Source organism: Bacillus rossius, chromosome 1 (assembly GCF_032445375.1).
Source record: "Bacillus rossius redtenbacheri isolate Brsri chromosome 1, Brsri_v3, whole genome shotgun sequence".
Classification (NCBI taxonomy): domain Eukaryota; kingdom Metazoa; phylum Arthropoda; class Insecta; order Phasmatodea; family Bacillidae; genus Bacillus; species Bacillus rossius.
Genome location: NC_086330.1, coordinates 295,689,392 through 295,713,289, shown reverse-complemented (window position 1 = coordinate 295,713,289; position 23,898 = coordinate 295,689,392). Strand labels below are relative to the sequence as shown.

The 23,898-nt window shown below is 35.3% G+C and overlaps 1 protein-coding gene across 4 annotated transcripts in view; it reads left to right on the top strand.

The window, feature by feature from the left end:
- Positions 1–2,844: 2,844 nt before the first annotated feature.
- The window catches only part of LOC134527776 (serine/threonine-protein kinase PAK mbt), a 144,608-nt gene continuing 123,554 nt past the window's right edge, over positions 2,845–23,898 (top strand). Inside the window, exons 1-3 of one of the 4 annotated variants that reach the window (XM_063360712.1) lie at positions 2,845–3,198; positions 3,490–3,715; positions 18,154–18,369. In XM_063360712.1, the coding sequence (XP_063216782.1) occupies positions 3,497–3,715; positions 18,154–18,369 (435 nt within the window). In that variant the 5' untranslated portion in view covers positions 2,845–3,198; positions 3,490–3,496. Of the gene's footprint in view, positions 3,716–18,153; positions 18,370–23,898 lie in introns of all 4 variants that reach the window. The other 3 variants (XM_063360714.1, XM_063360713.1, XM_063360715.1) reach the window with 3 other exon arrangements.

Here is a 23,898-nt window from a genome sequence, read left to right as displayed (position 1 = left end):
AACACTTCGAAGTTGGAATGGAATGTGTTTAGTTTTATAAGGTTAAATAAGCTTGTAGGTAGTAGTAAAAATAATTTACAAACAGTTAATTGCTTCAATGTACAATTTTTATTTCTTTTTGTACTGTTATTCTAGGTTAGAAAATTAACCTGCAACAATGGGTCGGATGTACGAGAGTGAACCCACTTCAAGCAAACATGCACCGATTGAACAAGACCAAGTGACACGTGCAGTTTTGGCAGTAAAGGAAGGCATGTCAGTAAGGGCAGCTGCTAAGGCTCATGGTTTATCAGTCTGCCCTTCAACGGTACTGTGCAAAGCCAAATATACAGATTCAAACAAAAGGTGGCCAGACAGCCTTACCTTCAGGTATGGAAAAATATTTTGTCGAAGCAATTTTAAAATGTTCGGATTGGGGGTATCCACTAAGTTCTTTTGATTCCCATTGCTTTGTAAAGTTTCATCTGGATCGAGAGGGGAAGAATATTCCAAAATTTAGAGACAACCTTCCAGGTCGTGATTGGGCTCTGAGCTTTTTGAAAAGGAACAAAGAGGTACTCTCACAAAGAATGTGCCAAAATATCAAAAGAAGCCGAGCAAGTGTGAGCCCTGGGGTTATAAATGATTATTTTGACCAAGTCACAATTACACTGAAAGATATTCCAGCTCATCTCATAATAAATTACGACGAAACATGCTTGTCAGATGATCCAGGTCACCGAAAGCTTATCTTCAGGAGGGGATGCAAATATCCAGTGAGAGTTTTAAATGAGAGCAAATCTGGGGTATCAGTACTGTTTGCTGCAGCTGCATCAGGAAAGATTCTTCCCCCTATATAATTTACAAGTCTATTTACATATATGACCTCTGGATACAAGGGGGTCCTGAAGGGGCACAGTACAATAGGAGCAAGTCTGGCTGGATAGATGGCCATTGCTTCCTCGATTGGATACAAAAAAATTGTCCCATATTGCAGAAGATTCGATGGAAGAAAGACCCGAATTGGGGATAACTTGAGCTCACATTTGTCACCAGCTGTAGTCAAGATATGTGTTGAAAATGATATCTCATTTGCTTTTTTACCACCCAACTCAACCCATCTAACACAGCCACTAGATGTTGCTGTTTTCAGGTTGCTGAAGATACACTGGAGGTTGGTTTTGGAAAAATGGAAGCTCAAAACCAAGAACAGCAGCAGGTCATTTGACAAACAGTATTTTCCTTGTCTTTTAAAACAGACATTGGAAAAAATGAAAGTAAATGACCAACTTAGCAAGGACATATCTTCAGGTTTTGAAAAAGCGGGCTTGTTCCCATTGAAAAGAGAACGGGTCCTTGAAGGACTTCCTGCATTTCCTGCTGATCAACCATATGGACAGGAGAATGAAAAAAACAGTGAACGACAATCTCTCACAGTTTTTAAAGGAGATGCGCTATGGTAATGAAGAACCTGAAGCAAACAACAGAAGCAAGAAAAAGCATCTGAGAGTTCCACCAGGTCAGAGTGTTTCTCTTGCCGACTTGGAATCAGAGGATAGTGATGTGGAATTTGATGATGACAATAATAAAGAAAATGAGGAAGTTGTTCAAATCAAAGAATGGGACTGGGTGAGAGTAAAATTTCAGTATGAAAATAGTGTTGAAAAGGTTTTTATTCGGAAGGTTTTGCAAGTGTGTCCAGATGAAGAGGGAGCAGACCAGTTTGTTGGATTATTTCTAAGGCAATCTAACAAGATGGCTTCAATTTACACATTCCCCAATGTCGCAGATGAATATGAGTTCAGCAAAAAACAGATTTTGCAAATGTTAAACCCACCTGAAATTAGGAGGGTTAGGCATACCTTCAAGTAAACCAGCAAACAAACCTAGTGTTTCCACATATTATTTGTGGTAGGGCCTACCGGTAAATACATTGTGTTTCTTAATGTAGGTAACATTATATTCTGGATGTAGACTATCTTCCGAGACTATGCATAACAGCATCATGGAGCTTAAGTATGAGCTTGTTTTTTGTTCAATTTTTAAAATTCATTTTTAAGATGCCTTTTTATAAAAATTATATAGACAAATTTTGAATAAAACTACTAATGGAAGTGATTTAACCTTTTTAAAAACAGTTTACATGCATTTAAAACCAAGCATATGTCCCTATTAACCATACCATGATTAAAGAGGGGGACATATTGAAAAACCTCAGGTGTCCCTATTAACCCCACCTCTAGGGTGAATAGGGACAGGCAAAGAAAATTTAATTTATGTAAAACATTAACAGAAAATACAAAAATTTATTATGCTATAGAAAGCTAATAAAAAGTACTAAATAAAAATATAATCATACAACATTCTTCAGTGATTTAAAAATTATTTAACAAAAAAAAAAATTTGTCCCTATTCACCCCATTTTACGGTATGTCCAGTACAAGCACAAAACTAGGTGACACCTAAAACTTTGTTAATAAACACATGTGACCAATGAGTATATGCGGCAAAGAATAAGAAAATAATGAGACAAAAAATAGCAAAACATGCTTTTCTTTGCATTTCTGATTGCTATGATAAGTAGGTACAGGGCAATGGATGACAGCATTTTTTTTTCTTTTTTTTAATAAATTTTGGTGGTTGCAACGTATATTTCCCTATTTATAAATAAAAAAGATTTCTTTAAATAACCATAACTTAGCGTTCAATAAAAATATTTAACACTGAAAGTATGCAGGCTAAAAAAAATTTTGCATTTAACACAGTTTAATGTTTTCACTAAAAATAAAGGTTAGGTGTGCGTTATTTTTATAATTAAGAATTTATAAACATTTCAATAAAAACTTTATTATAATTACTCCGTGCAGTTACCTACTGGAATTTAAAACGTGCTTTTCGAAAAGGAAACGTATGAAATACTATCACACACTTCACAGTTGCAACACGAAAACGTCCCATTAGCACACAATATCCGATTCGAGGCATGTCTTTTTTTTTGTGTGGGCGACGTGAAGCGAAAGATAAAACGTAATATATAGAGGTCAATTTCCTTCGGAGAGCGACGTCAAAGCCGTGCATTCCTGAGCTGCGCGAAGCGAGACGGCCGCAAGAGCGCTCTGTTGCCAGAAAGTAACAACATGGTGGTTGCTTGTTGTTATCTAACGCCCTACGTGTGGCTCATTATTTAATTACTGTAAAGACTTTTTTTTTTTGTTAAAAGTATGTGCGTGTATGTTATAGCATTCTATCTTGCTTGTTTGTAATTTTTCCAATACTTCATTTATGCCGTCATAATAGTTTTCAAAATCGCTGTCACTTAGGTCGAAGTAACGGGTATTATGTACTTCAGAAGTATTTCGCTATCAAACACGTCAATCCAGTACTATTTTGCTTCTAATTTGGTTTTTTTTAGGGGCTTTTGGTTTAGAATTGTCTGTTTATGAGAACAGTTCGCGTTGTGATCAAGCGATGCTAACCTACATTTCAATCCGAGTTGTTTTGCTGTCGCAGGTGTAACATGTTTTCTAAGAAGAAAAAGAAACCTTTGATATCGCACCCTACGAACTTCGAGCACCGTGTACACACGGGCTATGATAAGCGGGAGGGACGCTATGTCGGTCTGCCCCTCCAGTGGGCCAGCATCGTGGGCAACAACCAGATTTTGAAAAGTACCAACCGACCACTGCCCCTTGTTGATCCGTCGGAAATAACACCAACTGAAATCTTGGATCTGAAGGTGAGGTTATCATAGTTTATGTAACACATTTTGATGTATTTTTGTGTATTTTGTTTTAGATGAGTTTATTGTAGTTTATTGCAGCAGTTACATAAAAGAGCAGTCAGTAAATAAAATAAGGTAAATATTGAGGACAGGGTACATCAAAACAAAAACAAACTCCAATTTAAAAATTTGGTTTTTTATATTATTACCTTCATCCTAATCGCTGTGTAAAACTGCATTGTAATACTCTAAGAGCAGTTTAGCAGAAATGACTGTTTTAATAGTTAGGTACAACAATAAAATTGCTTTTATTGGTTTAAGGTTGGTATAAAATTAGTGTAAACATTATCTGTAATATAAATAGATTGACGCTTATAGGTATTATTTGTGTTGTGCTTTCATGCATAGCTGAGACTGTTTACCTAAAGCTGGAATCACAATGCCCCGACGGCCCCGACACGACAGGCCCGGCAAGTTCAACAGCCAATGAAATACAAGCTCGCCGTGACGTCAGCCCGACAAAATACGCACCCCGACGGCCTGCAAGGAATAGATTCTATTTCTAATTCCGTCGTGTCGGGGCCCGACAGAAAAGAAAACGGCAACGGAAAGGAAACAGCACAGAACTAAATTTCAAAAATATTTACCTACTTGGTAAATCTTTTTGCTGAAAAGTGAAATTTCGTTTTAAGTGTGGGTGAATTGAAAAATTTGTAGCTTGCCTTAGTCTGTTTGTATAAACATTAACAGATATCATCGTGTTTATGGTTAAAGACGTTATTTTAGAATCCATCTTTTAATTTTTCGTTTCTTTTTAATTCTTCGCACAGCTAACATCAGGAGTATTTTTCTGTCCCTCACTGACATATCTTTATCTTGTTTCCTTGTAACTATAATAAACTACTCTTTGTTTTACAAATCAAATTAACCTTACTTCGTATCGCAGACGACTAAATGTTTTTTTTTTTTGCACTTCAACTGTCAATAATAAATAAAAGAGCCTACTTTGTTTTTAGCGCTTTATATAATGCATTTTAATTGAAGTATTTAGCTTGGCACGATTTGCCGAAGGCCAAATTGAAAATCGTCGGGTTATTTTTGTCGTGGTATTGTGACCCTACGCTTTTAAATCTGTCGTGCTGAGATGCTGCACGACAGTTTGTCGGGCCTGTCGTGTCGGGGCCGTCGGGGCATTGTGATTCCAGCTTAAGAGATATCCCTGATCCTGTTGTTACAGCCCTACTGTTTTCTTGATTCTAGCTGCTTCTTTTTACTGTGGTTCGCCAGAGATCCTTAGGAATAAAAAGTAGCTGAGGCTGTTTTCAGTACGACCAGGTTTTATAATGTCAGTACTTTACAGCCAGGGCCAAGACTGTTTTCCACACTAATAAGAAATATTAAGTAACATTTAGCATTACATTTTCTCAACAACAAAGAGATTATAATTTTAGCATAAAACAAGATTATATTTGTGAAATAACAACAAATTGACGTTACCAATACTAACATAGGATAATAGATAACTTTCAAAAATTATCGAAAACTTCTTCATATTACAAACACAAACGTTTAACAGGTGTGTTTAAACATACAGTCAACTTATGGGCAGTTCCACGGTGTCGGATGTAAAATTTGGAAACAAATTTGTTGAGTAATCTTCTTCGTATTACTATTCTTTTCCATGTATCATTAATATTAATGCTTGAGTAAAAAAAGAGAGATTATAGGGTACATCCTGACATGGAATGGTTCGAATTTGCTAACATGCAAGGCAACAATTTGTTTTTTATTTTTGGTGTCGGACGTAAAACAGAAAACAAAACATTTGGCACATCAGGGGCTAAAGTAACTAATGTCTGTGAAAAATGAAATTATTAAATTATGTTATAATTTTTTTCAGCTTGCCTGAATAATAACAAAGAATGTGCATATATTAGATGAATCATACTGTTTAGTTATCATAAATGTATACATTTTTAAACTTTGGTGTCGGACGTAAAATGATGGGGTCGGACGTAAAATGTATGACAAAAAAATACTTGGTTCACAAAGCTTAACTAAAAATACTAAAGGAACTTAACTTATTATCCAGTATATGGCTTCGGTGGTTACATTTATCACTATAACTGATGTTTCTTCTTAAGTGTCACTGTCACAGTCTTTCTCTCTTCTTATTCTCACTTTCCTTGAGATACATTTCTTTCACTGTATTACCACTAACAAAAATGCTAACATTAGGCCTACTCTATATGGATAACAAACTAGGAGCAGGAAATGTTGGCAATCACGAAATGAACATGAATTGAAATTGGTTGAATCTTAATTTTCACATATTTTGCTAGTGAACTGAAACTGGCCTCTACTCCCAGTCACAATAGGGGCATCAATTTTTTTTACCACATCACTAAATAAATATGAAATGCAGTCTTCTTGTGAAGGCCACTTGTAGTAACTACCAGTGTCTGAGAGATGCATAACAGATACATCAACATAATCTGGCCTTAATTTTTTCACCAGCCCTGGAAACAGTTTGCCATCATACTTAACTATAACCCAGTCGTCTAGATTCACGTGGTTACATTTAGTGCTATTACTCATGATGTCTCCTTCACTGTTACTGCCCTCATCTCTGCTTATTTTCACTTTCCTAAATACTTCATTACTGTCACTGGTACCACCAACTAAAATGTACTTGTTTCCAACAGGAGTAACGCAGTGAACACTGTGTGTGTTTGCAACTGGCAATGCTTTGGCCCATATCTCAGCTACTGTGTTGTTCTTGCTTCTGTTCTCTTCTGCTGTGATGTAACACACAGTGATGTTGGGATTTCGCTCTGCTGCAATTCTTGCAAACTTTTCTGGTGTGTTTACAATGCTTCTACTTGCCTTGACATGGTTCCAGACACTTCTTTTAATTGTTCCCCCAATACCGTCAACAACACCTTTTCCATGCGAAGTCGCAAAGAAATGCCATTTAAGTTTTATGGTGTGAATTTCTTCCAGTTTGGCAAGTACTGAAAAAATAAAACGATTTTTGAACTGTGACGAAGCACCATCTGAGAATATATTTACTGTACTAATATCTGGGTAGGAAGTTTTCAAGTACGTAAGAATATGATTAATGTAACAAAAAACTTGTAATTTGGTGTGTTCAAGATCATCAGATACTATTACACACCCTTCAGTTAGGTTTTTATTAATCCATGCATAAATTGTAAATAAAGTTGATTGTCCATGGCTCCAGTGAGCTGATTGTATTTCATTTTGGTTCACCAGAGATGCATTTTCTGCAAAATCAACTTGAATCACAATTTCACTGCCATTAACATTTGATTTAATGGTTTCAAATGTCTTTGCTTGAATGCGTTTGATATAGGTATGAACTAAAAAGTCTTTCAACTTGCTTTTCAAATCTTCAAATGTTTCTTGCACACTACTCAGTATCTCCATCTTCTCTGAATGTCCATCATTGTTTTGCCACTGAGAATATTTAAGTGGCTTTCTCAGATCTTCATCTTTAGGTGTATGTTGACTTATACTGTTAGTACAAGATTCACAACGGTTGGTCATACAATCTTTGGATGAAGCATCACACACTAGAGTAGTAATGAAGGAATCAAAATCTGTTGGCAAGTCTGTAAAGTCTTTCAGTGCCAGTAGCAACAATCTGACATTCTCATGATAGGAACATACACACACAAAATGTGGAATTTGAGAAAAAAGTTTACAGTGTTTAGGACGAAGTGCACAAAATTTTGCTCGACAAATTGTAACCTGTGGGTGTTTCTCTACAAATACCTTATATGCCTCACCTAGTGACACCAAGAGATAACGAGCCTGGACTTCACGTTTCACTTTATTTCCATCCTTGTCTACATCTTTGTATATTACTCTGTCTTTCTTTCCTGGTGCTTGCCAACTGACATCATCATTCTGATAAAATATATGAACCCATTTTCTTAACTTTTCTGAAACTTCATTTTGTCTGGTTCTTCCTATTGGAGGAGTTACTTTAAAGCCACATTGGTTAGCTAGACATTGCACAACATGTTGCCTTTTTCGTGGAGACTGTGGCAAATTACGCTGAATTTTTTTCATAGCCTTTCCTAAAGACTGTTTTGTTTTAAATGGAGTTGAACACAAAGGTATGTCACTGTTTTTTTCAATTGTTGCTGGCTCACCTTTTTTGTTATGATACCAACATTTCACTCTTTCACTTTCCTTTGCACGTAACTTCTTCAGTTCTGGCTTAGACATACTTTCCTTCTGTTTTCTATATTTAGCTTTCCTTAATCGATCTTTCTCTAATAATTCTGCTCTTTTTACTGGATCACCACCCTTAATTCTTGCTCTGCGACGTGCCATCTTTTCTTTGTTGCTGATCTTTGCCATGACCTAAAAAGAAAAGAAAAATTAAATAAACTATAGAAAGATAAGTACTGAAGAGAGTGCTTCAGATATATTATAAAAGGGCGTAGGCCCTTAGGAAGCAAAAAGACTGTAACTGTTAATTTCAGACATAACATTTATTCCTCAAATAAGTTCCATTAAACTTTGGCTTATTAACTTTTCCCATGAAAGTATTATAAACATTAATTTTTAGGTTAGGAGTTACTCTATATAATATGGGAGTATTGTAAACAGATGTGTTTACAGTATACATCATAGTAAACAAATAACTGCCTACAATAATGAACATAAATTACTTACACTGCTGTTGGTGTAGCTTTCTTTATCTGTTGAAGAATGTATTTCACTACAAAAATACTGCAGTTTCAACAATAGAAAGGACTGTGAAGGCCAGCATGGGTGACATGTGAATAACCAAAATGCACAAGTGCAGGTGTGACAACTTACAAAACAAAAATTATGTTCTACAAATATAAATAAAGATATTTACAATATAGGCGGTTAATTACTTCATAAAATCACTGAAAATATAATTTGGTATTAAATGTAAATATTATTAAATTTGGTGTCGGACGTAAAGTGTCGGACGTAAAATTATTTTTACGTCCGACCCCCCAGTTATATAAAAAGTTAATTCATAGCAATCTTTTGTTATGTATAGAAAGTAAAGATCAGTACAAACCTACTTTGTATGTGGGTTGTTAGAATTATATCACTAGCCTTGTGGGCTGTATAAAACTGAATACACATTTTGGTGTCGGACGTAAAACTAAAAAAACACCTGCTTTGAGGGAGGTTTATAGAACAGTTATATGATTTAGTCTTCTTAATTATAGTTTCTACGTGTAGCATTAGGCCACACAAATTGAATGGCTTAGAAACCAATCTAATATAGTATTAGTATGTCATCAAGATCAGCCAAGAAAGCAATTTGCGTACAATTGAAACTACTAAGAGAATAATTTTTATTAGGTTTGTTCATCATTATTAATTACATCACAAAGTTAAAGACTAATCTAAGGCCTAGTTTCTGGTAGAGAAATATGTTAGCTTTCCAATGATATAAAAGATTTCTAGGTTATGTTAATTTTAATATTTGCTACCATGGTTGACCTTTTCATGGAACTGCCCTTATGTTCTGACATTTAAATGGTGGGTAAATATGTAGTTGGGCGGTATTTGCAAAAAAAAATGTTAAAAATCCGAAAATACCTTTATTTTATGCTCTTCAACGTCCTCTTTTTATTAAAAGTGGCGGAGGTAAGAAATTCCTAATACTTTAGGAGATATCGAATTTTTAAATTTCATCATATGTAGTTGAGCGGTATTTGCGAAAAAAAATGTTAAAAATCCGAAAATACCTTTATTATATGCTCTTCAACTTCCTCTTTTCATTAAAAGCGGCGGAGAGAGACAGAGACTTTTGCCAGGACCATGGGAAAGCTCTCTGACAGGGAATATCAGAGTAGCAATTGTAAGAAAAGTATTTGTAACCAACAGGATGGCAGCTTTTTTGGGGAAGTCTTCGGTTGGTATGTTTTGTGTTATTTTTGTACTGTGCTTTGTCTGACTAGTCATCGTTTGGATGTTGCCATGTGGAGTTGCGCTGCTTGGTGGCTCATAAATTATTTTTTTAATTGAGAGAAACAAATTTAATGGCTGTGGTCCAAGCTGCGCTGGTGAACAACTTTTTTAAACTTTTTATTTGGAATTTTGTTCACAACTGTTGTCAGCAGGAGTCCATGATCGGGCAATAATGACCTTTTGCATCGTCTCAAGGACATTATGTTTCCTTGGTTGTACCATGTGTTCAGAATTGACTGTGGGATATTTTCGTGGCCTAAATTATTTCTGTACCAAGTGATGAATCACCATGAACTTTGTTGATTTAGTGAAATTTTTGACAGTGGGGCATTCCATTGTCACGGGTGGGACACTTGCAGTACAATTTTATAGTTAAAAGTGTGTAAAACTATCATCCTGTGAGTTTCATTTACTCTTCAAGCGTATAACATATAACTATAAACATAGTACTGCTATATGCCTGGTTTAATTTACAAATGACATTCATTCATACTTAGTTATTAAATATTCAAGCTTGCGTCATGGGCGGGACAAAAAAAACATACCTTCCCACATGTTGTGATGTTTACTATAAATTCTGTGAATATTAGAGGAGTATATGATTTATATATAGAATCCTGCAAAGGAAAAAGTTTGCCAAATACACTGCTACAAAAAGAAACAAGGAAGATTATTAACAAAAACCAAATACTTAACATTTTTTATGTCACGGGTGGGACATCGTGCTACGGGTGGGACATTTTTATGAAATGGGCGAGACCTGACTACATAATGCACAGTAAATTCATACACTTAATGTCAAACAAAAAAAAACACATTAGCAACATATTCTTGCTCACATATTATATTTTTAAAAAATTCTTTTTTTTTCTTTGTCCTACTTCACACATTATGCTTTTTCACATACATCAACAACTGCAGGAAATTCGTAGAAAACACTGTTTCTAACTGTAATATTCTATCATGTGATTGATTGATATTAAATAAAAGTAAATATGTGGGATCTATGTAACATTGTTTCCTTGATAATAATTAGGTCTCAAAAGAAAATCATCTAATTAAATAATCAATGTAATGGTATTTCTTATATTTATTCTCAAATAATCTTAGAGTAAATTTACGACAACTTTTAATTAATAATCCATTAAGTAGACATATTATAGCAAATAAACAGAAAAAGAAAATAATTATTTTATATCAAATTACATGCAAATTTACCTATCTTGATGACCCATTGATACTGATGAATTATTCATAATTTAATTGTAAGTACGTGAGACTCTAAAATGATTGATATTTTAATCTTGAAGTAATATGCTCCGGCTTAGTTCAGGGGAGGGACAAAGGAGACACCGTTCTCCCAAGACTTCTGGTATCGTCCTTGACCTCTTCAGGTTACTCGTACCGTCTTGCTGCAGAAAAAAAACTAACTACGATCCAGGAGGAATACTACTGAAGATCACTCTTCTGGACATCTTTCAGGATGGGCTGAAAAGTCTGTATATTGGTTGTATCTCACCAGCGTCAACAGGAATCGCTGCATGCAGAAGATCGGTCGTCTTGAAGTACACAAATGCAGATTACGATTCCCTATAGCCCGTTTGGGGTAAAGTCGGACTGCCTTTACTGAATAATGACAGAAAAGCTAGCTAAATATGCGATCGCAGCGTCTCTTCTGGTCCTCTGCGCACAATTCCTGCATCCAGGAACTGCAGAACGCACGGGGGAATTCCGCTCGCTTAGCCGATCCAAATTTCCAGTCTCTCCTTTTTTATCACTCTCAAACAACCAAAAATGTCTGCCCAGCGAAACATACCAACTAGGAGGAATAAATCAACAAACTCTTTCTTTACCTGACGAGAATGCAAAACTTAAAGACTCTAGCTAATAGCGCCCATATGCTGAATCGGTCATAGACAGAACAATATATATGAATTAATTTTGATAAAGAAGAATAACATAACAAATATCACTGACACCTAGTTACTTGTGGCGTATTTCTGGGTCATCGCACTCAGTATCATTATGCATTAAAGACAAATTTTATACATATTCTTAGTTATATAACAAAATACATATGAAGCTAAAACATGATGATGATGATGATAATAATAATAATAATAATAATAATAATAATAATAATAATAACAAACATGTAAACATGCTTCAATGGTTACATAACTTTCTTCAGTACTGGTGTAGGTAGCACTGAAATAACGTCGTCATAGCTAACAAACGAAATATCATTTTCATTAGTTTTAAACAGTTTCTTGCTGTTGTCAACGAGTCTCAAAAACATTACTTTTACCGAGCAGTCATCTTTAATGGAAGTCTGTGCTATACCAGCATATCTGTATTCTTGATTATTAGTCTTTCTTGAAGTGGCTGTGAATTTAACAAGTAAAAAGGTCCCAACTACTATTTCAGAAACTGAAGAAGGTGGCTTTGCTTGAACTGCAGTCAACTGCATAATTTCTTCTGGACTGTCTGGTTCAGAATCAGTGAAGACTTCGGAGACTTCTAGTTTGAAGATTTGACGTTTGATATGTTCAGAATGAAATGTATGCCCAACAATCAAATGTCCATTATCATGACCTTCTAAAAAATGAAGCGACTGTAGCCCCTGTATTGCAATCACATTTTTCCATCGTGCATTTAGCTTTTCTACGTGTTCTTCAATCTCTGATTGAGTGACATGCAATATGTTAACATTTTTTACTGTTGATATTGCTGCTGTTACAAAATCTTCTGCATTTTGCACTTGCAATTTTTGCTGCTTCACTCTGCTCCATACAGCTCTTTTTATCACAGCCCCAACTCCATCTACAGCTCCTTTTCCATGGGAAGTGGCAAAGAAAAACCACTGGCACATGACACCAAAGTGTTCTTTTTCATGTGAGTAAGGTTTGACATTGTCTACTTATTCTTAAATTGGGCTGCTGCACCATCAGAAAATATCTTTATGGTATGTAAACTAAACTCCTGGTTTAATAAACTTACAATTCGTTTGAGGTACGCATAAACAGCATACTTTTCGTGATTCAGAGAGTCACTCACTAGTGCGAAGGTACATTTTTCTCCACCTGGAAGCCATGCACAAGCAGTAAATATTGTTATCTGCTTGTGGCTCCAATGTGCTGACTGGATTTCGTCTTGATGAACTGCAGAAAAATTTTCGGCAAAATCTATTTGCAAAACAGCCTCGCCTGCCTTAAGGGTTTCCTTCATGTTATTAAATGTTTGAGACTGAGTTCGCTTAGCAAAAACATGATTCTTGAAGTGGCCCACGTGTGAATTCAACTTGGAAATAGCTGCTTCAATAGTTCCTTCAATTTCCACTAATTTAGGTCTATTGTCTATTTCAATCCATTCTTTCCAGCTAATCTTGGTATGGAGGTCAACATCATAAATCCCATATAATGTATTCTCGTAATGCTGCTTGTGTTTGTCTACTCCTCAGTTTTCATAACAGCTGACGATTGACGCTGCCACATTTCTGTTATAAAAAGTTGGAGAATAGTAAATGAATGTAAGTAATGATATGATATTTTTTTCTCATTGCAAAAGACTGAAGTTTGCTATTACCAATATTTTTCATGCCTAAAGGTTTGCACAAAGATACTTGGCAATTCATGTTCCTCAATACAATAATACAATAACAAATGTAATATGTTTATAAACAATTATTTCTTGTAGCCGGTCAGATATCTCTACTTATTAGAAAAGAAAAGGAGATTAAAATGCAGAATTACCATATGCATGGTATAGGTGTACACAGAATAGGTATATGCACAATATAGGTATATGCACAGTACAATTATGCACATACACAGGATGCTTCAAAATTCATAGGATAGACGTCAGGTAGTATGGAACACAACTATACAAATACAAGTCACCATACAATGCACGCTCGTAACTCAACTGGTAAAGCTCTAGAGGGCGGAGTGTGCTGTGCAATGAAATGATGAGAAACCAAGGAGAAAGACAACACTGATGAATTTAAGAAAATATTTTATTTGACAACTTCCAACCATGCAAATCCCATTGCACAGCTGCTGAAAATTGCAGTTTGCCAACAGGCCGCACACATCTTGATGAAAAATGTTCTCTGCCCACACTCTGTGCTTCCCTCGCACTGCAGTCCGCCAGCCGCATCTGTGATGTCGGCCTTCTCTAGACTCGAGTGAATACTCTCCCTGGTGATGTACAGCAGAAATAACAGTTGTTGCTGTGAACTGCACTTTTGTGTAGTTTGCTGGAAAGCGTCCTGTAGCACTTCACCTGTTGTCTCTGAACACACATAATGTGATGGTTTGTGCTTGTCTAGTTGTGCTCTATCCCCCTAACATATGTACCATCAATTTTTATACATTCTGTGTTTATCCTACAAAAGTGTGTTTTTTAAATTCCATTTATTATTTACCTATTGGTTGGAAATCTCCTTCCCGTAGTGCAGAGAGCACAATATTCTACCAGCTGCTTTTTATCCAGCATGTTTATGATTATTTAAAGTATGGAATTAAACACTGCAGATAGAGTGAAGTTTGCCTTCTACTGTTTTTCTGCTCGATATATGAAAAGCAAAGAGCCAGAGATTTGCATAGTCAGAATTTTACAAATATGCTTTTATAGGACAAACAGCACATACAACTATCATTTCTAGAATTTAATTAAATTATTTTATAAAAATCCCTTTAATTCTGACATTTTTAAAATATAACTGAAATTATTTTTTTGCTACTTTTATTGTTTTACTGTAGAAATAATGTTTGAAGGGATTTAACACTGCTTCTAAGGGAGTAATAAATTTATTTGTCCTTCAATCAAGTATTTTTTTTTTTTTCCAAAAAATTTTTCCCTCTTCTATCCCTATGGCTCAATTTTGTTCATTAATGAACTCTACCAAAATATAAATAAATAAAAACTATAAATTAATGCCAATGTGGAATCTTCTGGCCAAACTTTTCTAAAGTTGCCACTGTAGTTAAATGGGTTAGATCAATGAATAACGGGACCATAAATAAATAAAGGGGAAGCATTTCAGCAAAATAACAAAAATGGCTTTTACATTGATCTTGAATGAAAAGGAAGCACACCAAATTATAATTCACCTTAGCCTTAAAGGTTTATTAGCACAAAAATGTATTTTGTTCAAATACCCACTATAGAATTAATGAAAAAAGTCTGTATACATTTTTTTATTTCTAATGTAAATTTCAATTATAAAACATTTTTCTGCAGCAATTTTGCTAGTGAAAGTGGGTTTTATTTTAAGATTTTTGTTGTTATTTGAGCAAAAATATACTCAAGTTTTCCAATATGAATCAAAATATGGTTAGGAGCCACACCTTCTATAAATTAACCCTCAGTGAGTGAATTAGATGTAATTTTTTTTGTTTAAACTTTTTTGAAATTTCAAAACCCTCCACAGATTCACCCCATCTTATCATATATGTGCAATGATGTTCCTGTCGCTGGGAGTGAGTAGATTTTTGCATCAAGGTCACATAAAGATATCATGTTATTTCTGGCAGCCACTTGGGCGATGTCACACCCAGGAATAGAGAGGGCTGTGGGATCTTTGCACCAGTGGTAACCTGGAGGAGATGCCTGTGTGGATGATTTGCATACCTTCATAATGGGATTGATATTGAGCAGAAAGAATATAATATTTGTCATAAAGCTACATACAACAGGTCAAAACAATTTATAGGCTGAAGCTTTTACTATCAGATATGAATAACTGATTTCAATTCCTAACTTAATCAAAAAATTGTGCGCGTTGAGTCCATGCACGACAGAAGTGAAACTTCTTGGTTTTTAGGTATGGATGGATATAAATTATTTGCATTTTCTATCGAACTATCCACATTAAAATGAATAAATGGAAATTATAAACTCAATTGCACAAATCAATAACGCTTTTCCACAACAAATAAATAAATAGTAGATCCTTTAAATAAAATAAAAGAGATGTGGCAGCTTCAATCGTCAGCTGTTATGAAAACTGAGGAGTAGACAAACACAAGCAGCATTACGAGAATTCTGTAGAATCACAGCTCTTATCATTTCTACGTCTCCCCTATCGTCTCCTCTTCCAGCCTTTATGACTAACATATAGCATGCTCCACTACGTACCTATAGCCCCCTCCCTTGCCGTCTTTCCACTCAACCGCTAGTGCATGCGTTGGAATGGCGTCGCCACTGACGCACTCTTCTGCTCTACCCGTTCTCCCACCACATGCCTGACTATTCCTCTTATGCAATCAAAATTTTCATAATTCTGGAAAATTGTAGCTCCCTCAGTAAAGAAGTTTCACTTCAAAAAGACTCAATTTTATTATGAAAATATTGTTCTAAATTCTTTTAAGAGCAGTCATCATTACACTCAAAGCTCATTCAATCTTTGCATGAATAAACAAACCAGCTTCAAGCAGTAGACTTCTCCTGTCGGAAACCTTTTCTGCACCAGCTAATTATTAAAATAAGTCTACATTGAATCTGAGGATTCAGTAAAGAATTGAAAATGTTATTCAAAGGCATTTAAGAACTTCATATGTTTTAAGGCTGATATCTTCAGTTTTTCCACATTACTATAAAAAGGTACTAGAATAATACATGAAGTTTCCTATTTCCACAACATATAGTGGAATTTGTTTAGTTAATGAAATTTGATATTATGACCTTGTAAAGGAAAAGAATATGTTTGGAATGAAAAAGAAAATACTATTTTCTGACCTACATTTCAATCATTTTGTTGCTACCTTAATGTATGATTGCATTTATAAGTAAATTTACTTTTAGTAAATATGTTAATATTCAAAATATTTTGTATACATACTATACTTCTTTCTTGACAGTATTATTTGTGTCTGACATCTAGCAGTGACAATTATTTTCATACACTTAAGTAGATACATTGTTTATTTTAAATGTTGTATAATAAGTAAAATGAAATTCTATTTGCATAAAATAGTGTTTTTTAAAGTTTCATTCTGCATCTTTATGGTGTGCACAATACTAGTTAAAATATGTAAATATTTAAGAAAAAAATTATTAATTTTTACATTTGAAAATTAGCAATTTTTGATTCAATAGCATTCTATTTTTATTCATGATAAAGTTTAAAGCTTTATTTAGAAAATTGTAAACTTTTTTTTTACCTGCTAAGTAATTTATGATAAAAATTGTTTCAGATTGTGTGCAGACCTATAGATTGAGGTCTTAACCAGTTGTATACAATAAATGTTGGATTTCCTGTGAGAGTTTTTAGACTGGCATAGCATAGTTCATCCATAGATTGCAGTGTGTAATCTAATGGGCATTCACACTCTCATTAATAATGCACAATATCTGCTATTATCACTGTCCTAGTTTCTGTGTACTCTGTTGCCAGGTATATCCAAATAACATAAAAGTTTTAGATGCAACTTCATAATGTAATAGAAAAAAATTGAATCTACTTAAAAAAAAAAAAATAGAATAAAAAATTTGGAATGAAAATTATGGACTTCTAAGGAAATGAAACAGAAAGATGCCATCTTGATTTCCAACTGTAAATAAATCAAACTTTTTTTATTTCTTTTATTGTTAAAAATTTTGCTACTGTTTTACCATATTACATAATAAATGAAATGTCTTGTTATTAAAGGTGACTTAAGGGCGCTGTCGGCCCGGGCACACATACGGTATGCAGAGCTTTAGGAAAATCAATGTGATTTCAAAACTATTCAAGATATCCGAGTGGGGTCTGTTTACTATAAGCATTTAAAGTACTTTTGATTTTGGATTAAGTTATTAAATTATATTTTTAGAAGAGTTAAAATGCCTAAAAGATGTGTTTTTAGAGTAATTTTTAGGCGTGAAACAACCGGTAAAGAGTCTTAAAAGCACTTAAGTGACTTGCCTTACACCTTTATCTTCATTTCTCTGCCATATAATGTTACAGTCACCGCTCAAATTTCACAATTGTCCTATGGACGACGAGAAGACTGCATGCCAGTTCACAGCCTTGCGCTTAGAGACGACACCACGCTAGAAGCACCAACGAGCATCGCACTTATCATCCTACCTAACTAACAACATACACCCAGACTAGACGGGCCCCTTAATGCTGCAAACAGTTCTTCCTGTGAAATAATAATTGGTGTTGAGAATCTTTGCAACTCTTATAATACAATTGAAAGACTGTTTATGGTCTCAGAAAAATAAAATAAAAAATAGTCAAACCAAAAATATACATAAACATAATTTATTGACAGTATACAAAATATTATATTAAATATTAACAAGCCGGTTGTATCAATCTGGGAACAGTGGGCATCGTTTGCTCTGTACTATAATCTAAGCGTGAGACAGACTTTGGCTGCACACCGCCCGAGTCTGAGTGGGCCGTGCTGGCCACAGCTGCACCAGATCCATCACAAATGATTACACATTCCTCTGCTTGCTTGTAGACGATCGTCCGTGGAGATGCAAGGCTCAACGGCATACCGAAGACATCGAACGTGGCCCGGTCCAACTCGCTGCGGTCGTCCAGCCCTCCACGGCGCTGGAAGGACTACCGCTCTGGTGCTAACGTCCCGCCTTCCGTCCCCGAGGGGGAGGTCGTGCACGGCCCGCCCCCGCAGTACGGGCCATCCCGCCAGGACCTGAGGGAGCCCCACGCCCCCGTGAGTAGCCCTGCTTTGCGATTCTTCCCAGTACTTAACAATTGGACTTTGGAAAGATAAGGAAGTTGGGGGGAACCCAGGAAAAATTCAAAGAATTTGAAAATTGGTTGGGTAAACCTAGAAAGGTAAGGAAAAACAAGCACTTAATTTTTAAGTTTTATCTGAGGTACAGCATTAGCAACCTATATAATATTTCATTTTTAACTATAAAAAATTCTCTGGTTGCAAAAATATGTCTCATGAATGAAGCTGTTGAGTTTCAAAAATAAAGTTGGATTTATAAAAATAGCAATTTCCAAACATGACATAAGTGCCCTATAGTGGTTGTTATGTAATTTTGTATTGTGATTTGAGTCGAGTTCTTATTAAACTGGTGACTGACAGAACATTTTATCCTGATGTAGGCTACCATTCGCGGGGATCTTGAATGTTATTGCATTTTCCAATTCATCTGTATCCAGTGTTGTTAAAAGTAGGTACTCGGAAAAAGTAATTGGGCTCAATTACAATTACTGTGGTGACAATGTAACTAATTACAAGTAAAATTACTTTACATAGAAGTAATCAGTAAAATTACAATTACAATTACTTTCCGCTACCATTTTAAAACTGACTTACAATTCAATTTTTTTACTCACTGTTACATTAATAAACATACATACATACATATATATTTTGTTAAAAAAATTATTTCATGTAATGATTAAATTTATTATCTTTAATTAAATGAATAATATTTGAGGACAAACTTGCTTGGATAACATCAAAAGACTTCATACAAGTAGCTAACTGTAATTAAAGTAACACTCTTTAAATTTTGGAATTGACCTTACAAAACAATTGCATTTTTAAGTTCTCATCAGATAGATTCCCTCTCTTGATGGCAAAAACACTTGACTGCAGCGATGTGTTAAATTTTAAAAATGCAGATTTTAGGATAGGGTAATGTTGGAGACACTGCAAGTCACTATGGCTGTTCATTAAATAGGAATTTACTTCCTCCAAGAGAGGTGAAACTGATGTAGTCAAAATTTTGAGAAAAATTCCCCCTTCGTCTCTGTTCACATCTTCTTGTCATTACAGAAGCAGAACTTACAGCACTAGCGAAGGCATCAATTTCATTTTTGAAGGAGGATACAGCTTCCTCTTTCTGTCGTCCTTCCAGCCGAGAAAATTTCAGTGATGGAATGAGGCCGGCAACTGTTGTCAATTTATTATCTTCCAAAATTGAACCGAAACACTTGTCTACACCCTCATGCAATGCTTTGGCCAAAGGTCTACAGTAAACAACACTTCTGTTGTTCATCTTTTTGCCAAGTTCCCTTAAAATACTTGTTATTGTTGGCTGCAGGTAACCAGCGAACATGTTTTTTTTCCGCTTGAAGTATGTTTAAGGCAAGTACCAGTGGTTTCATTACCTGCAAAAATATTCAAAGTATAAAATATTGCAAGTGACACAATTCATCATATATGTCATACAAAAAGGAACAAAACATATACAGACACACACACATGTGTGTGTGCGTGTGTGTGTGTATATATATAATCACAGTATTACAATTTTATAAAACATCAAACCAACATGAAGAGAAAATAAATCAGCTCGGTTAGTTAAATATGTATAAAAAATGTAGGATATTAAATAATGAGTAAAATATAAATATATTAGCTTCGAATACTAATACTGTCCGTGCCAGGAATAGTGGCACTCGAGCTCCCTAGTCCTCGGGCTAATGGGAGGGGACGACCACCCGCAGCGACGGGCGACAGCAGTAACGGCGTGGCAGTATATTATCTTACATGAAAACATTTGTCCGCGCCAGGAATGGTGGCACTCGGTCACTCTAGTCCTCGGATCAGAGGGTACGATCATCTGTAGCGAGGACGATAGTAGTAACGGCGTGGTCATATATTCCGTTACATGAATATATTTATAAATGTTTCACAGTAAATGTTCATATACACCTGTACCATGTGACCATAATCATTGACTTTACAACAGCTTTCAAGGCAAGGTACTAATTTGTTTCAGTAAAAAAAAACACATAGAATATTAAACATAAATTAAAATACTAAACATTTATGTCTCATCGAAATGTAAATAAAACATTCTTCACGGTACTGCATTACTGCGCAGCTGAAATGTCCCTGCAGTCTTTGTATAGCTATGCAATATAAAGTGTCTTAGGCATTACTGTCGCTTATTCTTCAAATTATATATATATATATGAATATATGCTGTTAACAATCAAATATCCTAATAACACATATCTTACAACGCATTAACATTGTTTCAATACTATATAAATAATCTTCTTAAAAAAACAATTTAATTGCTATCGCAAATATGGTAGTGCAATTAAAAATGTGATAACATGAATGGTAAAATAATAATAATATTAATAAGGCTGAAAGTATAGCATTACAAATGCTATAAATAAACAATACCAACGAATTAAATACGATTCAGAAATGTATGAGTGAAATACCAAGCTACACTGATAGAGATATATTTGGAATATAATGTTGTTTCAAACGTACAAAATGTGTTGCACATGTCAGGAAACTCACAATGGACTTGCCAAAACACTGTCGTTACTTTCACAGGATGTAGAACAGTAACCATCACTGTTTTCGGCACTGTTTTCACTACCCTCACCGGTATCACTATCTTCACTGTCGTTCCCAATGGTGATGACAAATTCGTCTTGAATATCGTCCATTAAGTGGTCTTTCTTGCAATAATTGTCTTCCGTGTTCTGTACGTGTTGGCAGTAGCCCTCCCAGTCACTGCAGGTAATAGAATTCATAGCTTGTGTGGTTTGAATTTGCAATGATTGGAGAGACAATTCACCGGTGGTGTTATTTTCTCGCACTAGACGTTTAAGTTTTGCCCAAGCGAGTTCTATAGCATTCAATTCACACATGTAGGGTGGTAATCTGATAGCCCGATGACCATGAGTTGCTAATAGGTGATCAACTCTAAACCTTTTTGTTCGTGGTCGATGTCTGTCCAGCAGATCTAGTAGCTCTGTTTTACTCATAGTCACATTACATTCGACCCCATTTCTATTAAGCCATCCCACTATTTCTCGTTTAACATCGTATTTTGATGGTGGCTTGTCCACTTGTTTGGAGTGGTATGGTGCGTTGTCCATAACTACGATCGATGCAGGTGGTAGATTTGGCAGTACCTTTTCTGAAAGCCATTTTTCGAAATTTACAGAGTTAATTTGTCCGTGGTAATCCCCCACTGTAGCACTAGCTTTGTAAACACTTGCTCCTGGAAGGAAACCATTTCTCGAACCAATATTCAAAACTATTAGTCTGTGAGCTGCGTTTCCTGTACTCATAACACCGTTTATATCGTCCTTTTTCTGCCAACATTTCTTGAATGTTAAATTTGTGTCAACCCAAGTTTCATCAAGGAAAAATATTTCTTTTCCATCTTTTCTTATTTTCTTCATTTCAGTAAGGTATTTTGACCGCCAACGAACGTTATCAGCTCGTTCAAGGAGTACTACACGTTTGTCTTGGGTTTTCCTCCACACGAATCCCATTTCCTTCAGAAGTCGGCGCAATGACGATTTGCTCCAAATCCAGCCGATCTTTTCTTTAAGAATAGGTTATAGCTTGTTGACTGTTGGCACAACCTTTTTCACAATATAGAATTCGTGAATTGTAACTCGAATAACTCTTCTATCAAAACTGTCAACGTCAATTTTTACAGTCTTTCTTGGCCTGCAAAAACATGTTAATTTAAATTAGAATCAACAAGTTAGCTTTAAGGGGGTAGTTTCCTTACTTTCATGAATTTGTTGAGATTTCTCCAGTACTATATTTTTATATCCAATATTTTCAAACTAGGTTAAGTATGAGATACATCACGTTTTAACAGTAATTTTAAGTACTATTTTGTTAATATTAAAACCATTTTATGACCTGCATGATCATAATTAGGTATATTCTAATAAGTCAATAATTTCAGTCCCTCAACAAATAATATGGATGACAGGCAACTCAATTCAAATTCAAAAGGTCTGATAAGTACTTTACTGTGTCATGATTACCACCAAATTTCAAGATTAAGCCATAAATATTAATTACTGAGTAATGATTGTAAAATTATTAAATCTAGGACTCTACCCCCTTAATAAAAAAAAACATACTTAAATAGAAACTGGACAGTTTTCACGAATCAATTTCAGCACAAACTACAATTCGGACACATACGAACATAGGCTACACCTGATTTTCCATCGGTTCTTTGTGTTTAATGAACGTATATATTAGGCTTAAGTAGGCGGCCTTTCTATGCCGAAAACCCCCGTTCAAATAGGTGGAGAAGATTTTTGGATTAATTAAAATATAGTTTATTTATTTTTCACATCTACACTAAAACAAACGTCATATTTAATATTTAATTATATTTGGTGTTTACAATATAAATAGCTAGGCACCCAATACAACTATATTCCCAGACACACATCCTAGCTACACCATTGTCTCTCTTCCCCCCCCTCCCCCGGGGGGGGGGGGGGGGAATTATTTCCGCGCCCCTGCAAATTATCATAGTAACATGGAATACAAAAACGCTTTCCCCAAACACCATTATTTATTATAACGATCCCTTACATTACATACCTTTTTTTACCAGAAGTTGTTTGAGGTTCGTGTGGACGTTCTTTGTTTTGTTTCCTTATCCTAAGGACAGCCTACGGCTTACGCCAGTGTAGTGTGATACTCTGTCCGTAGCTTTGTGGACTGGCACTTCTAAACACTTATTTTTCGCTTCGCGGTCACATTCCATAACACGTTTCACTATTTCTCTTTCACCACTATGAATGACTTTTTTAAATCTTACCGGACGTTCTCTAGCATCCATCGTAACCGACTACCACTGTTCAACTGCTGTGAGGGAACAATGTTTGTAGGTTGCAGGCTACAGACGCAGGTATACGCGGGGAGTTACTTCCCCTCTCTCCAGCATGACCCTTCACCCCCGCGGAGAGAAGTGCCACCTTTCCTGGCGCGGACAGTAATATAACTGACAATCCCAGTTTTCAGTCATTATGACTAGGCTACAAAGCTATTTGTTAAAATATTCAACTAAAAACAATTTTATTTTGTTAGCGCACCAACTGTCATGTATACAAGAAAAAGAGAAAACCGTATGTACAATGTCATCTTGAGATTTGTTTTCAAAAGATCTAGGAAGGTAGTACTAGCATAAATAAAAATAACTATGAGTTAGTTAGTTGACTGATGCTGAAATAGAACTACAGAAGTTAAACTCTCGCAGCAGAGTCAATTTATTTGGTAAAACATTAACACATCTATAATTTGTAAAAAAAAAAAAATATATATATATTACCAGAGCATACTCTACCAAAAAAGCCAATCCCGCAGGCCGAAATTGTGGCAATCCTAAACCATCTACAAGCTTGTCAAGCATGTCTTCTCCGTGTTGCTGAACAACAGACAAGAGACACTTTACACTGTCATACAAACTGTTCCATCTAGTAGCAC